General features: G+C 45.1%; 2 protein-coding genes across 2 annotated transcripts; both read left to right on the forward strand.

The window, feature by feature from the left end:
- Nucleotides 1–289: 289 nt before the first annotated feature.
- On the forward strand, nt 290–3,174 carry LOC144899659 (glia maturation factor gamma-like). The gene is made up of 8 exons (XM_078792875.1): nt 290–306; nt 1,011–1,038; nt 1,213–1,303; nt 1,386–1,435; nt 2,397–2,446; nt 2,540–2,619; nt 2,909–2,982; nt 3,060–3,174. Exons 2-8 carry the CDS (start codon nt 1,036–1,038, stop codon nt 3,132–3,134), a joined length of 423 nt encoding a protein of 140 aa, XP_078649001.1. The 5' UTR covers nt 290–306; nt 1,011–1,035; the 3' UTR covers nt 3,135–3,174.
- A 1,980-nt stretch (nt 3,175–5,154) lies between these two features.
- LOC144899630 (glia maturation factor gamma-like) lies at nt 5,155–7,441 on the forward strand. Its single transcript, XM_078792581.1, has 8 exons — nt 5,155–5,169; nt 6,001–6,028; nt 6,231–6,321; nt 6,404–6,453; nt 6,522–6,571; nt 6,648–6,727; nt 7,157–7,230; nt 7,308–7,441. Exons 2-8 carry the CDS (start codon nt 6,026–6,028, stop codon nt 7,374–7,376), a joined length of 417 nt encoding a protein of 138 aa, XP_078648707.1. The 5' UTR covers nt 5,155–5,169; nt 6,001–6,025; the 3' UTR covers nt 7,377–7,441.
- Nucleotides 7,442–17,398: the final 9,957 nt, after the last annotated feature.

Genomic DNA, 17,398 nt, shown 5'->3' on the forward strand with positions numbered 1-17,398 from the left:
AATGGGGAGGCGGGATCCTGACATGTAGGGCTCTACTTTCTGGGGCGTTGCCCCCTGAATAAAGGTGCTGGCCACACCCTGCCTGGTCTATGAGGTTACGACTTCAGACTTACATTTGAGTGACTTACTCCCACCTCCCAGCACAGTTGAGTAAGTTTTGGAGTAGGTGAGTCTCGATTCTGTAAAACCTTGAACTTGAACGTTTTACCAACTCATTCATGACTCGCACATCTCTACACCACAGTATATGAGCACCTGTAACACAGGTTTATTTACTCGTTCCTACCTGTCCTGCCTCGTTAACAGGTAAACCAGCTACACTTTGATTCTAAGAGCATCAAAATGCATACGTTTTCTTTACCAACATTAATATTGAACGTCTTTGTTACGCGGTATGGGGTAGTAGAGATAGTATTACAGGGTAGTGGGGGTATTTCATCGGTGCTGATCACCCCGTGATCACCTGTTATGGGTCTTGATGCTTTAGGACACCTCTACTGCACTGCTCAAGGGCGCTCTCAGTAGAAGGGCTAGCAACCCTCGTGCCAATAATTAACTTACTAGAACAGCAAAATCAGGAGGATTTTGTTTCCTTCGGTAGGCTTAAACGAGCAGCTGCAATTTATGAGCTGACCGGACCGGATCTTAGCACGGTACGCTAGGACCTAGTTCTGGTGGGGCGTAGTTCTTCAAAGGAATTTCCATCCATGCATGCTCTCATACATCCAGTGTAATCTTTGTGCGAGCCATGATAGTCCTTCTGAGCAGCGAACCATTGAATTAGCCTAATTCGGAACTCCCGTGACGACAAGTGAATTAGCTATTGTTTGCTTTTGTACAGCGTCAAACAAAAAAGACAAGAACGGGTTTTGTTGCTAAACCTGATCTGCAAGGTTTGCACTTATCCTCTGCCATAAACCAGGGAACACTGGATCACATGTCTCCATGCAACACACCATGCACACTCATAAAACTGGGGCAAATGGTTTGTCTTTTTCCATCCCATCCAGGAAGCCAACGAAGGAGATCTGCAAAATGGTAGGTGGAACCAACCCAATAGTAGCAGGATATATTTTTATGTTGGGTGTTTTTGTTTCATGTTGCCTGATAGCAGAGATGTTGCGCTGAAGACATGGCCAGCCCCAATGATGAATGTGCCATGCTTCCATGTGATCTGTTCACTGTCAAAGTATATTCTGTGTCGCTGTGCAGGCATTTTGGGGGGATGTGACTGAGATGGATGAAAGCCTCAAGGCTAAAGCCGACGAGTTGTATAGTAAAACAACCAACTGTGGCATAATCAGTGAGTACCAGAGCTCTGTGACCAATCACTGTCATTGATATCCATCATGGAAGCAAAAGCCTGAATGGCATCTCTCCCACAGTCAAGCTGGACATGGACAAAAAAGTTGCAGTGCTGGAGCAGGCCTTGGAGGCAAGTGGAAACGAAATCATTTCAAATGAAGACAAATGAAGGCTCTAATTTTGTGGCGCAGGGCAAGGTTGGTGCAGGGTGGCGCAGCGAGGTGCAGCCCACGCGGTGGGAATTTGGTCCAGTGCACCACTGTGCGCATTCAATTTGTAATTTGGTAGACTGGACTTCGCCGAGATGGGTGTTGCAGCACACTGGGGAAGGAGTCCACATTTTCAGCTTGGCGCAGTGACAATTTCTTGACAAAACTGACAAAGCTCACCAGCTTGGACCTGGTCTATTCTTGGTGCAGGCGAAGCGCAGCATGCGTAATGGTAAATTGGCTGATAGGCGCACCATGCAGACTCCAAAACCTCCCAATGACAGCAACCGCTATTTCATGGAGGCGTCTGAACCTGCATGGACATTTTTGTATCTATTGTGTCATCACATCTGGGACGTCACGCACCAACTCAACCTGACGGCAGCCGAAAGTATGATGCCGACCGGTAGGTTGGTAGTTAAAATCTGTCTGTAGGATCTATTTTTAACTGTTCATGTTTCCCCCAGAATGAGGATGAGGAGGAGAGGAGGAGCACATTATACCATCAAAGGTTCTTGGATTGATAAATTGGTGCTTGGATTAGCCTGCTGCTGTGTTTAATGTAACTGTCAGGAACAGATGACGTGTCCACCAGGGGGCGTATCTGGTGAATGATGTATGGTGCCTCCGATGGCAGTCCAGTCCAGTCCGGCATTTAAAGGCAACAAGAGGGGGTTAAAGTTAAGGGGTTGATGGGTTAAGGTTACACTCGGCTGTGTCAGACCATCTCACCTCTCACCTCTCATTCTCTCCTCCCTCTTTGCCACTGTGCCGGTGGGAGAGATGGAGGCGTGGGTGCGCCGCGCCAGCATCTGGTCTACAAAATTAGAGCCCATTATGTTATTAGAATCTCCCATTCACAGTCTCAACTTTGTCTTCCAGAACATCTCATTGGAGGATCTGAAAGGCAAACTACCAGCAGAGCAGCCCAGATATCCTCAGTCTATAACCACACTCATTGTTCACACAGCCAGCCCCCCCCCCCCCCCCCCATTTTGACAGCATGCTTCCTTGACTGTCTGTACGTTAATTCTCTACTATTACAACGTTGGTCTTAATGAGAACTTTTTCCATGTGTGTTTCCTGTTATGGGCTCCACCTACAGGTAACTGTTAGTCAAAAGTGAGTACAGTAATCCCTCGTTTATCACGTTACCATTGTTTGCCACTGGATTCCAGATGCTAAATACCAGTCTGCGCTTCATAAAGCTAATAGGCTGCATTCACCCACACAGCAGCAGAGATGTATGACGTAATATACGTCTGACAAATGTGAGAGAGTGAAGCCGTGGAATTTGAAACACAATATGACGAGGGATGACTGGACAGTAATCACATTTTAATTTATTCGACCACATTAAAATGTCATTTTAAGAATGACATTTTGTTTGACAGTGACGTCAAACAGGGACAAGATGGAGTATGCATCCAGCATGGTGCCACTGCGTAACGCTGTAAACGCCACAATGGTAACAACGCTAAAATCCTCATTGATACATTTTCTGAAATGGAGTGAAACGCTAAACTCTTTTTCTGTTTCTCTCAGGAGTTGATCATTGACAGCGTGGACAACTTATCAAATGAGTTTCTGAAAAATAATATCGCTGAGATGGGCGTCTGAAAAGATGGCGGCTCCAAAAATAAAACAGCATTTAAACAGCACATGTGATTATATACATCCAGTATACGTCCATTTTCCTGTGCTATTAAATGGCTGGACCTAGCGACCAAAGGTGTCCTAGTCTATCTCCGCTGAAACCAAAGCAGCTCATAGCCTCCAACAACATTCCTCCATGGAAAGTCATGATGATCTTTCACTATTAAAAATAATTGAATGTGTATTTGGTCAGCTTCAGCCCCCCCGGGGCCTGGAAGACATAGCATGCATTTGGGAAAGATGAAATCCAGGGTGGATGGCAAAACTCCCAATGGACCCGTTGATCCACATTCACATTCATGCAGAGATTCATCGTTCCCAGATTTGGGAACAATGATGTACAGGGTGTAACCGTACCATTTACCTGACAATCTACATTCCGAACCTCACCTATGATCATCAGCTTTGGCTTGTCACCTAAGGGACTACAAGCCAAGGGTGGCTGGGTCTCTCTGGGACAGATAACTTGGGTATCACTGTCATCCAGAAGATAAACCATCAATTGGAGAAATCTGATTTTCAAGTGGGACAAGTGGTTAGCAAGCAGGCCACAGAGCTAGGAGACCCAAGTTTGATTCCACCATCGGCCATATCTGTGTGGAGTTTGCATGTTCTCCCCGTGCATGCGTGGCTTTTTAACTGGGTACTCCGGTTTCCTTCCACATTGCAAAAACATGCTAGCTTCATTCCCCCCCCCAAATTCTAGGGTGGGAATGGTTGTTATGTGTGATTTTCAGGGTGGAGCCGTACTGCCAGGGTACAGCAAAGCTCTTAATTTACCAGTCGATCTACATTCCTACCCACACCTTCACTTCTTCTTCCTCTTTGGGCATTTCCCTCCAGGGGTCCCAGAGCAAACCAATCTCCTCCATCTTCTACATCCGTCCTCTCACACCAACTACCCTCATGTCCTCCTTCACTACATCCATAAACCACCTCCTTGGTCTTCCTCCACGCCTCCTACCTGGCAGCATCCTTCTAATAATATATTCACTATCTCTCCTCTGGATACGTCCCAACCATCTCAGTCTGGCCTAAAGGACTTTATCTTCAAGGCCTCTAACATGTAATGTCCCTCTGATGTAGTCCTTCCTGATCCTATCCATCCTTTCCAGGGCAAACCTCAGTTCTTCCAGCATCTCCTCTCACCACAAATCCCAATGTCATCTGCAAACATCATAGTCCCTGGAGATTCTGGTCTCAGCTCATCTGTCAGCCTGTCCATCACCACAGCAAACAGGAAGGGGCGCAGAGCTGATCCCTGATGCAGTCCTACCTCCAGCACACCTTAGTATTCATCTCGGTGTACTCCTGTCTACTCTCTTCAGTCCTCCTCATGTCCCACTTCTTCTTAGCTAACCTTTTTGGCTGTATACACTCCTGCACCTCCTCATTCCACCACCAAGTCTGCTTTCTTTCCAAATGACACACCAAGTACTCTCCCACCTGATCCCTCATCACATTTGCTGTAGTTGTCCAGTCATCTGGAAGCACCTCCTGACCATCCAGAGCCTGTATCAACTCCTGTCCTCAAGTCCTACAACACTCTTCTTGTGTCAGCTTCCACCATTTGGTCCTCTTTATCTTCCTCACCATGAGGGTCCTTCTACAACCCTCCCATCCTATGCTGTCTGCTACAATTTCACCTACCACTGATCTCCTTCAGATGACAGCGTGTACGCCAGATGTAGTCTACCTGTGGACTCCTACCTCCACTCTTATAGGTCACCCTATGTTCCTCTCTCTTCTGGAAGAACGTATTTACTACAGCCATTTCCATCCTTTTGGCAAAGTCCACCACCATGTGTTCTTCTGCGTTCCTCTCCTGAATACCAAACCTGGCTATCAACCAGGTACCCGTGACTCCAGATTCCTCAAAACCTTGAACTTGAAAGTTTTAACGACTCGTTCATGACGCACATGTCTCTACGCCACAGTATAAAAGCACCCGTACCGCAGGTTTAATTCCCTGTTGCTACCTTGGCCGCCTCGTTAGCAGGTAAACCAGCTATACTTTGATTCAGATGGCATCAGAATGTATACGTTAAAGTTACATTTCAGACTTTTAACATCAGGGATTCATTCCGGAAGCTCAGAAATAAATGTAAAGATTTAACTCAATGAATTGAGCTTGCAAAATTGTTGCAGTGTCTTTTTCACAATTTTAAAAGAGGATGTGTTGCTTAACTGAACTGATGCAAAGGTGCATTGTAATTTCACCGTTAAAACGTATTTCTTTAGTTTTTAGGGGGTATAGGTTTTACTAAGTGGATACGGAATATAAATGAAATCTATTTATTGATTGTCTTTCACCAACAAAGAATTCTTTGTCACCAGGTTTTCCTGCTCAACCTGATCTGCAGGGTTTGAGACATTACGTCCGGTTAAACTGGTTTTTAGTTTCTTGTTAAAATGAAAAATAAAAGCTGGGCTAATTGTGTTCATAGAAATATGCTAATGAGATATTTCGCCCCATTTTTGTCTCCTTTCTTCTCCAGCCTTTAAACATTGTAAAAATTCCAACACTATTGCCGAGGGAACGCCCGGAAAATATTGCTGCGCCAGTGCCGATTCCTACGTGCTTCTCAAATATGAAAAAAAAAAATAGACATAACTATATTATTTTGGAAAAGTTATAAATCATGAGAAACAAAACAATGTTTTTTTAAAACTATTCAAGCCCAATTTTAAATGACATTTTAAGAATTGTATACAAAAGTACCTTTGATACCTTTTTATATTAACTTGGATGTTTATTTTGAAGACAATTTAATGTACTTGCCGAAAGCTATGGTTCCTGGGGTGATATGTTCGTTTTCATCCTTTCCAGGAAACCAAAGAAGGAGATCTGCAAAATGGTAGGTGGAACCAACCCAATAGTAGCAGGATATATTTTTATGTTGGGTGTTTTTGTTTCATGTTGCCTGACAGCAGAGATGACATGTTTGGATGTTGCACTGAAGACATGGCCTGCCCCCAAGATGCGGCACGGCATGATGAATGTGCCATGCTTCCATGTGTTCTGTTCACTGTCAAAGTACATTCTGTGTCGCTGTGCAGGCACCCTTAAAGATTGTCAGTGAGATGGATGAAAGCCTCAAGGCTAAAGGCACCGAGTTCCATGGTAAAACAACCAACTGTGGCATCATCGGTGAGTACCAGAGCTCTGTGACCAATCACTGTCATTGATATCCATCATGGAAGCAAAAGCCTGAATGGCATCTCTCCCACAGTCAAGCTGGACATGGACAAAAAAGTTGCAGTGCTGGAGCAGGACTTTGAGGCAAGTGGAAACGAAGACATGATGCTGTTAGAATCTCCCACTCACAACTTCTGTCTTCTGTCTTCCAGAACATCTCACTGGAGAATCTGAAAGGCAAACTACCAGCAGGGCAGCCCAAATATCCTCAGTCCATGAACACATCCATTTTACTCACAGCCGCCACATTGTAGTATTTTTCCTTGACTGTCTTGTACTTTCATCCTCTACTATTATCACGACACTGCTTGTGATGGGGGCCACACGGACCATGTGTGTTTCCTATTCACCGAACCAAGTAAGTCTTTGGTAAAGGTTAGTACAGTAATCCCTCGTTCATCACGGTTAATGTCTTCCAGACCTGCCGGTCATAAGTGAATTTCAACAAAGTAGAATTCCTTATTTAGAAACATAATATTTCCCTTGGTGGAGCAAAACCTGCGTATGTTTTTTTAAACAGTAGTTTAAAACAAATAATTATCATTACATTACATTACATACCCAATATAATACAGTGGTGCCTTGGTTAGCATCCTTAATTTGTTCCAGAAGATTCAACTCAAACCAAAGCAAACTGTAACCAAGACAACTTCCCACAGAAAATCATGTAAATCTAATTCATCTATGATCCAAGATGGTTACATAAACCAACCAAGCACAAATACAAAAGTTTATATTGTATTAGACCGCATCTTCTCCAGCATATGAACCAAACCTTCTTTGATAGAGGACGACTCCCGAGAGCAGATGGAGTACGTGGCCAGCATCCAGCCCCTAGTTAAGGCTGCAGGTGCCACGAAGGTAAGGACGCTGGAATCCCCCTTCCAAATCTCAGCGGCAAGTTGAATCGTGAAGAAGTCTCTTTCTGCTTCTCTCAGGCCTTCAGCTTTGACAGTGTGGATGACTTATCCAACGAGTGGCTGAAAAGCAAGATGGCTCATGAATAAAACAGTGTTGAGACCAAGCAGCTCATCATTGTGTCCACTTACCTGTGCTATTAAACGGCTGGACAAAACGACTCAGGGTGTCTTCACTCTTCTGCTCCACTCAAACCAAAGCCATTCAGAGCCATTAACCAACACATTCATTTGGGGGAGTCATGATGATCATACACCATATCATACATGATATCATACACCATATCATACACCATATCATACACGTTATCATACACGATATTATACATATCATACATGATATCATACACCATATGCATGATATCATGCACCATATCATACACCATATGCATGATATCATACATATCATACATGATATCATACACCATATGCATGATATCATGCACCATATCATACACCATATACATGACATCATACACCATATCATACACCATATACATATCATACACCATATCATACACCATATACATACATGATATCATACACCATATCATACACCATATCATACACCATATACATACCATACACCATATCATGCACCATGTCCACTTCCCGGACCAGGAAGGTGTCATTTGAACAACTCAAAAAAAGGCGAAAAATTGACAGCCGCGGACCTGAAAAACGGGCAAAAACCAAAGCGTCAGAAAAGTGGGATTTTTTGCCTTCTTTAGGTCCTGCCGGGACCCCTGATTAATGTGTGGTGGGTTTTGTCCACTTCCCGGACCAGGAAGGTGTCATTTAAACAACTTAAAAAAAAGGCGAAAAATCGACAGCCGCGGACCTGAAAAACGGGCAAAAAACGAAGCGTCAGAAAAGTGGGATTTTTTGCCTTCTTTAGGTTCTGCCGGGACCCCGGATTAATGTGTGATGGGTTTTGTCCACTTCCTGGACCAGGAAGGTGTCATTTAAACAACTTAAAAAAGGCGAAAAATCGACAGCCGCGGACCTGAAAAACGGGCAAAAAACAAAGCGTCAGAAAAGTGGGATTTTTTGCCTTCTTTAGGTCCTGCCGGGACCCCTGATTAATGTGTGGTGGGTTTTGTCCACTTCCCGGACCAGGAAGGTGTCATTTAAACAACTTAAAAAAAAGGCAAAAAATCGACAGCCGCGGACCTGAAAAACGGGCAAAAAACGAAGCGTCAGAAAAGTGGGATTTTTTGCCTTGTTTAGGTCCTGCCGGGACCCCTGATTAATGTGTGGTGGGTTTTGTCCACTTCCCGAACCAGGAAGGTGTCATTTAAACAACTTTTAAAAAAGGCGAAAAATCGACAGCCGCGGACCTGAAAAATGGGCAAAAAACGAAGCGTCCGAAAAGTGGGATTTTTTGCCTTCTTTAGGTCCTGCCGGGACCCCTGATTAATGTGTGGTGGGTTTTGTCCACTTCCCGGACCAGGAAGGTGTCATTTAAACAACTTAAAAAAAAGGCGAAAAATCGACAGCCGCGGACCTGAAAAACGGGCAAAAAACGAAGCGTCCGAAAAGTGGGATTTTTTGCCTTCTTTAGGTCCTGCCGGGACCCCTGATTAATGTGTGGTGGGTTTTGTCCACTTCCCGGACCAGGAAGGTGTCATTTAAACAACTTAAAAAAAAGGCGAAAAATCGACAGCCGCGGACCTGAAAAACGGGCAAAAAACGAAGCGTCAGAAAAGTGGGATTTTTTTCCTTCTTTAGGTCCTGCCGGGACCCCTGATTAATGTGTGGTGGGTTTTGTCCACTTCCCGAACCAGGAAGGTGTCATTTAAACAACTTTAAAAAAAGGCGAAAAATCGACAGCCGCGGACCTGAAAAACGGGCAAAAAACGAAGCGTCCGAAAAGTGGGATTTTTTTACCTTCTTTAGGTCATGCCGGGACCCCTGATTAATGTGTGGTGGGTTTTGTCCACTTCCCGGACCAGGAAGGTGTCATTTAAACAACTCAAACAAAGGCGAAAAATCAACAGCCGCGGACCTGAAAAACGGGCAAAAAACGAAGCGTCAGAAAAGTGGGATTTTTTGCCTTCTTTAGGTCCTGCCGGGACCCCTGATTAATGTGTGGTGGGTTTTGTCCACTTCCCGGACCAGGAAGGTGTCATTTAAACAACTTAAAAAAAGGCAAAAAATCGACAGCCGCGGACCTGAAAAACGGGCAAAAAACGAAGCGTCAGAAAAGTGGGATTTTTTGCCTTGTTTAGGTCCTGCCGGGACCCCTGATTAATGTGTGGTGGGTTTTGTCCACTTCTCGGACCAGGAAGGTGTCATTTAAACAACTTTAAAAAAAGGCAAAAAATCGAAAGGCGCGGACCTGAAAAACGGGCAAAAAACGAAGCGTCAGAAAAGTGGGATTTTTTGCCTTGTTTAGGTCCTGCCGGGACCCCTGATTAATGTGTGGTGGGTTTTGTCCACTTCCCGAACCAGGAAGGTGTCATTTAAACAACTTTAAAAAAAGGCGAAAAATCGACAGCCGCGGACCTGAAAAACGGGCAAAAAACGAAGCGTCCGAAAAGTGGGATTTTTTGCCTTCTTTAGGTCCTGCCGGGACCCCTGATTAATGTGTGGTGGGTTTTGTCCACTTCCCGGACCAGGAAGGTGTCATTTAAACAACTTAAAAAAATGGCGAAAAATCGACAGCCGCGGACCTGAAAAATGGGCAAAAAACGAAGCGTCAGAAAAGTGGGATTTTTTGACTTGTTTAGGTCCTGCCGGGACCCCTGCTTAATGTGTGGTGGGTTTTGTCCACTTCCCAGACCAGGAAGGTGTCATTTAAACAACTTTTAAAAAAGGCGAAAAATCGACAGCCGCGGACCTGAAAAACGGGCAAAAAACGAAGCATCAGAAAAGTGGGATTTTTTGCCTTGTTTAGGTCCTGCCGGGACCCCTATTTAATGTGTGGTGGGTTTTGTCCACTTCCTGAACCAGGAAGGTGTCATTTAAACAACTTTAAAAAAAAGGCAAAAAATCGACAGCCGCGGACCTGAAAAACGGGCAAAAAACGAAGCGTCAGAAAAGTGGGATTTTTTGCCTTCTTTAGGTCCTGCCGGGACCCCTGATTAATGTGTGGTGGGTTTTGTCCACTTCCCGGACCAGGAAGGTGTCATTTAAACACCTTTTTAAAAAGGCGAAAAATCGACAGCCGCGGACCTGAAAAACGGGCAAAAAACGAAGCGTCAGAAAAGTGGGATTTTTTGCCTTGTTTAGGTCCTGCCAGGACCCCTATTTAATGTGTGGTGGGTTTTGTCCACTTCCCGGACCAGGAAGGTGTCATTTAAACAACTTTAAAAAAAGGCAAAAAATCGACAGCCGTGGACCTGAAAAACGGGCAAAAAACGAAGCGTCAGAAAAGTGGGATTTTTTGCCTTCTTTAGGTCCTGCCGGGACCCCTGATTAATGTGTGGTGGGTTTTGTCCACTTCCCGAACCAGGAAGGTGTCATTTAAACAACTTTAAAAAAAGGCAAAAAATCGACAGCCGCGGACCTGAAAAACGGGCAAAAAACGAAGCGTCAGAAAAGTGGGATTTTTTGCCTTCTTTAGGTCCTGCCGGGACCCCTGATTAATGTGTGGTGGGTTTTGTCCACTTCCCGAACCAGGAAGGTGTCATTTAAACAACTTTAAAAAAAGGGCAAAAAATCGACAGCTGCGGACCTGAAAAACGGGCAAAAAACGAAGCGTCAGAAAAGTGGGATTTTTTGGCTTGTTTAGGTCCTGCCGGGACCCCTGATTAATGTGTGGTGGGTTTTGTCCACTTCCCGAACCAGGAAGGTGTCATTTAAACAACTTTAAAAAAAGGCAAAAAATCTACAGCCGCGGACCTGAAAAACGGGCAAAAAACGAAGCGCCAGAAAAGTGGGATTTTTTGCCTTTTTTAGGTCCTGCCGGGACCCCTGATTAATGTGTGGTGGGTTTTGTCCACTTCCCGAACCAGGAAGGTGTCATATAAACAACTTTAAAAAAAGGCAAAAAATCGACAGCCGCGGACCTGAAAAACGGGCAAAAAACAAAGCGTCAGAAAAGTGGGATTTTTTTACCTTCTTTAGGTCATGCCGGGACCCCTGATTAATGTGTGGTGGGTTTTGTCCACTTCCCGGACCAGGAAGGTGTCATTTAAACAACTCAAACAAAGGCGAAAAATCAACAGCCGCGGACCTGAAAAACGGGCAAAAAACGAAGCGTCAGAAAAGTGGGATTTTTTGCCTTCTTTAGGTCCTGCCGGGACCCCTGATTAATGTGTGGTGGGTTTTGTCCACTTCCCGGACCAGGAAGGTGTCATTTAAACAACTTAAAAAAAAGGCAAAAAATCGACAGCCGCGGACCTGAAAAACGGGCAAAAAACGAAGCGTCAGAAAAGTGGGATTTTTTGCCTTGTTTAGGTCCTGCCGGGACCCCTGATTAATGTGTGGTGGGTTTTGTCCACTTCCCGAACCAGGAAGGTGTCATTTAAACAACTTTAAAAAAAGGCGAAAAATCGACAGCCGCGGACCTGAAAAATGGGCAAAAAACGAAGCGTCAGAAAAGTGGGATTTTTTGCCTTGTTTAGGTCCTGCCGGGACCCCTGATTAATGTGTGGTGGGTTTTGTCCACTTCCCGGACCAGGAAGGTGTCATTTAAACAACTTAAAAAAAAGGCGAAAAATCGACAGCCGCGGATCTGAAAAACGGGCAAAAAACGAAGCGTCAGAAAAGTGGGATTTTTTGCCTTCTTTAGGTCCTGCCGGGACCCCTGATTAATGTGTGGTGGGTTTTGTCCACTTCCCGGACCAGGAAGGTGTCATTTAAACAACTTTAAAAAAAGGCAAAAAATCGACAGCCGCGGACCTGAAAAACGGGCAAAAAACAAAGCGTCAGAAAAGTGGGATTTTTTTACCTTCTTTAGGTCATGCCGGGACCCCTGATTAATGTGTGGTGGGTTTTGTCCACTTCCCGGACCAGGAAGGTGTCATTTAAACAACTCAAACAAAGGCGAAAAATCAACAGCCGCGGACCTGAAAAACGGGCAAAAAACGAAGCGTCAGAAAAGTGGGATTTTTTGCCTTCTTTAGGTCCTGCCGGGACCCCTGATTAATGTGTGGTGGGTTTTGTCCACTTCCCGAACCAGGAAGGTGTCATTTAAACAACTCAAACAAAGGCAAAAAATCGACAGCCGCGGACCTGAAAAACGGGCAAAAAACGAAGCGTCAGAAAAGTGGGATTTTTTGCCTTGTTTAGGTCCTGCCGGGACCCCTGATTAATGTGTGGTGGGTTTTGTCCACTTCCCGGACCAGGAAGGTGTCATTTAAACAACTTTAAAAAAGGGCGAAAAATCGACAGCCGCGGACCTGAAAAACGGGCAAAAAACGAAGCGTCAGAAAAGTGGGATTTTTTGCCTTCTTTATGTCCTGCCGGGACCCCTGATTAATGTGTGGTGGGTTTTGTCCACTTCCCGAACCAGGAAGGTGTCATTTAAACAACTCAAACAAAGGCAAAAAATCGACAGCCGCGGACCTGAAAAACGGGCAAAAAACGAAGCGTCAGAAAAGTGGGATTTTTTGCCTTCTTTAGGTCCTGCCGGGACCCCTGATTAATGTGTGGTGGGTTTTGTCCACTTCCCGGACCAGGAAGGTGTCATTTAAACAACTTAAAAAATGGCGAAAAATCGACAGCCGCGGACCTGAAAAACGGACCAGGAAGGTGTCATTTAAACAACTTTAAAAAAAGGCGAAAAATCGACAGCCGCGGACCTGAAAAACGGGCAAAAAACGAAGCGTCAGAAAAGTGGGATTTTTTGCCTTGTTTAGGTCCTGCCGGGACGCCTGATTAATGTGTGGTAGGTTTTGTCCACTTCACGGACCAGGAAGGTGTCATTTAAACAACTTTAAAAAAAGGCGAAAAATCGACAGCCGCGGACCTGAAAAACGGCCAAAAAACGAAGCGTCAGAAAAGTGGGATTTTTTGCCTTGTTTAGGTCCTGCCGGGAACCCTGATTAATGTGTGGTGGGTTTTGTCCACTTCCCGGACCAGGAAGGTGTCATTTAAACAACTTTAAAAAAAGGCAAAAAATCGACAGCCGCGGACCTGAAAAACGGGCAAAAAACGAAGCGTCAGAAAAGTGGGATTTTTTGCCTTCTTTGGGTCCTGTCGGGACCCCTGATTAATGTGTGGTGGGTTTTGTCCACTTCCTGGACCAGGAAGGTGTCATTTAAACAACTTTAAAAAAAAGGCGAAAAATCGACAGCCGCGGACCTGAAAAACGGGCAAAAAACGAAGCATCAGAAAAGTGGGATTTTTTGCCTTCTTTAGGTCCTGCCGGGACCCCTGATTAATGTGTAGTGGGTTTCGTCCACTTCCCGAACCAGGAAGGTGTCATTTAAACAACTCAAACAAAGGCAAAAAATCGACAGCCGCGGACCTGAAAAACGGGCAAAAAACGAAGCGTCAGAAAAGTGGGATTTTTTGCCTTGTTTAGGTCCTGCCGGGACCCCTGATTAATGTGTGGTGGGTTTTGTCCACTTCCCGGACCAGGAAGGTGTCATTTAAACAACTTTAAAAAAAGGCGAAAAATCGACAGCCGCGGACCTGAAAAACGGGCAAAAAACGAAGCGTCAGAAAAGTGGGATTTTTTGCCTTCTTTAGGTCCTGCCGGGACCCCTGATTAATGTGTGGTGGGTTTTGTCCACTTCCCGAACCAGGAAGGTGTCATTTAAACAACTCAAACAAAGGCAAAAAATCGACAGCCGCGGACCTGAAAAACGGGCAAAAAACGAAGCGTCAGAAAAGTGGGATTTTTTGCCTTCTTTAGGTCCTGCCGGGACCCCTGATTAATGTGTGGTGGGTTTTGTCCACTTCCCGGACCAGGAAGGTGTCATTTAAACAACTTAAAAAATGGCGAAAAATCGACAGCCGCGGACCTGAAAAACGGACCAGGAAGGTGTCATTTAAACAACTTTAAAAAAAGGCGAAAAATCGACAGCCGCGGACCTGAAAAACGGGCAAAAAACGAAGCGTCAGAAAAGTGGGATTTTTTGCCTTGTTTAGGTCCTGCCGGGACGCCTGATTAATGTGTGGTAGGTTTTGTCCACTTCACGGACCAGGAAGGTGTCATTTAAACAACTTTAAAAAAAGGCGAAAAATCGACAGCCGCGGACCTGAAAAACGGCCAAAAAACGAAGCGTCAGAAAAGTGGGATTTTTTGCCTTGTTTAGGTCCTGCCGGGAACCCTGATTAATGTGTGGTGGGTTTTGTCCACTTCCCGGACCAGGAAGGTGTCATTTAAACAACTTTAAAAAAAGGCAAAAAATCGACAGCCGCGGACCTGAAAAACGGGCAAAAAACGAAGCGTCAGAAAAGTGGGATTTTTTGCCTTCTTTGGGTCCTGTCGGGACCCCTGATTAATGTGTGGTGGGTTTTGTCCACTTCCTGGACCAGGAAGGTGTCATTTAAACAACTTTAAAAAAAAGGCGAAAAATCGACAGCCGCGGACCTGAAAAACGGGCAAAAAACGAAGCGTCAGAAAAGTGGGATTTTTTGCCTTCTTTAGGTCCTGCCGGGACCCCTGATTAATGTGTAGTGGGTTTCGTCCACTTCCCGAACCAGGAAGGTGTCATTTAAACAACTCAAACAAAGGCAAAAAATCGACAGCCGCGGACCTGAAAAACGGGCAAAAAACGAAGCGTCAGAAAAGTGGGATTTTTTGCCTTCTTTAGGTCCTGCCGGGACCCCTGATTAATGTGTGGTGGGTTTTGTCCACTTCCCGGACCAGGAAGGTGTCATTTAAACAACTTTAAAAAAAGGCGAAAAATCGACAGCCGCGGACCTGAAAAACGGGCAAAAAACGAAGCGTCAGAAAAGTGGGATTTTTTGCCTTGTTTAGGTCCTGCCGGGACCCCCGATTAATGTGTGATGGGTTTTGTCCACTTTCCCGACCAGGAAGGTGTCATTTAAACAACTCAAACAAAGGCAAAAAATCGACAGCCGCGGACCTTAAAAAAACGGGCAAAAAACGAAGCGTCAGAAAAGTGGGATTTTTTGCCTTCTTTAGGTCCTGCCGGGACCCCTGATTAATGTGTAGTGGGTTTCGTCCACTTCCCGAATCAGGAAGGTGTCATTTAAACAACTCAAACAAAGGCAAAAAATCGACAGCCGCGGACCTGAAAAACGGGCAAAAAACGAAGCGTCAGAAAAGTGGGATTTTTTGCCTTCTTTAGGTCCTGCCGGGACCCCTGATTAATGTGTGGTGGGTTTTGTCCACTTCCCGGGCCAGGAAGGTGTCATTTAAACAACTTTAAAAAAAGGCAAAAAATCGACAGCCGCGGACCTGAAAAACGGGCAAAAAAGGAAGCGTCAGAAAAGTCGGATTTTTTGCCTTCTTTAGGTCCTGCCGGGACCCCTGATTAATGTGTGGTGGGTTTTGTCCACTTCCCGAACCAGGAAGGTGTCATTTAAACAACTCAAACAAAGGCAAAAAATCGACAGCCGCGGACCTGAAAAACGGGCAAAAAAACGAAGCGTCAGAAAAGTGGGATTTTTTGCCTTCTTTAGGTCCTGCCGGGACCCCTGATTAATGTGTGGTGGGTTTTGTCCACTTCCCGGGCCAGGAAGGTGTCATTTAAACAACTTTAAAAAAAGGCAAAAAATCGACAGCCGCGGACCTGAAAAACGGGCAAAAAACGAAGCGTCAGAAAAGTCGGATTTTTTGCCTTCTTTAGGTCCTGCCGGGACCCCTGATTAATGTGTGGTGGGTTTTGTCCACTTCCCGAACCAGGAAGGTGTCATTTAAACAACTCAAACAAAGGTGAAAAATCGACAGCCGCGGACCTGAAAAACGGGCAAAAAACGAAGCGTCAGAAAAGTGGGATTTTTTGCCTTCTTTAGGTCCTGCCGGGACCCCTGATTAATGTGTGGTGGGTTTTGTCCACTTCCCGGGCCAGGAAGGTGTCATTTAAACAACTTTAAAAAAAGGCAAAAAATCGACAGCCGCGGACCTGAAAAACGGGCAAAAAACGAAGCGTCAGAAAAGTGGGATTTTTTGCCTTGTTTAGGTCCTGCCGGGACCCCTGATTAATGTGTGGTGGGTTTTCTCCACTTCCCGAACCAGGAAGGTGTCATTTAAACAACTTTAAAAAAGGCAAAAAATCGACAGCCGCGGACCTGAAAAACGGGCAAAAAACGAAGCGTCAGAAAAGTGGGATTTTTTGCCTTGTTTAGGTCCTGCCGGGACCCCTGATTAATGTGTGGTGGGTTTTGTCCACTTCCCGGACCAGGAAGGTGTCATTTAAACAACTTAAAAAAAGGGGGAAAAATCGACAGCCGCGGACCTGAAAAACGGGCAAAAAACGAAGCGTCAGAAAAGTGGGATTTTTTGCCTTGTTTAGGTCCTGCCGGGACCCCTGATTAATGTGTGGTGGGTTTTGTCCACTTCCCGGACCAGGAAGGTGTCATTTAAACAACTTTTAAAAAAGGCAAAAAATCGACAGCCGCGGACCTGAAAAACGGACCAGGAAGATGTCATTTAAACAACTTTAAAAAAAGACAAAAAATCGACAGCCGCGGACCTGAAAAACGGGCAAAAAACGAAGCGTCAGAAAAGTGGGATTTTTTGCCTTCTTTAGGTCCTGCCGGGACCCCTGATTAATGTGTGGTGGGTTTTGTCCACTTCCCGAACCAGGAAGGTGTCTTTTAAACAACTTTAAAAAAAGGCAAAAAATCGACAGCCGCGGACCTGAAAAACGGGCAAAAAACGAAGCGTCAGAAAAGTGGGATTTTTTGCCTTCTTTAGGTCCTGCCGGGAACCCTGATTAATGTGTGGTGGGTTTTGTCCACTTCCCGGACCAGGAAGGTGTCATTTAAACAACTTTAAAAAAAGACAAAAAATCGACAGCCGCGGACCTGAAAAACGGGCAAAAAACGAAGCGTCAGAAAAGTGGGATTTTTTGCCTTCTTTAGGTCCTGCCGGGACCCCTTATTAATGTGTGGTGGGTTTTGTCCACTTCCTGGACCAGGAAGGTGTCATTTAAACAACTTTAAAAAAAGGCGAAAAATCGACAGCCGCGGACCTGAAAAACGGGCAAAAAACGAAGCGTCAGAAAAGTGGGATTTTTTGCCTT

The sequence above is a fragment of the Doryrhamphus excisus genome, linkage group LG8 (genome assembly GCF_037039965.1).
Source record: "Doryrhamphus excisus strain RoL-2023G ecotype Guam linkage group LG8, RoL_Dexc_Guam_v1.1, whole genome shotgun sequence".
Taxonomy (NCBI): domain Eukaryota; kingdom Metazoa; phylum Chordata; class Actinopteri; order Syngnathiformes; family Syngnathidae; genus Doryrhamphus; species Doryrhamphus excisus.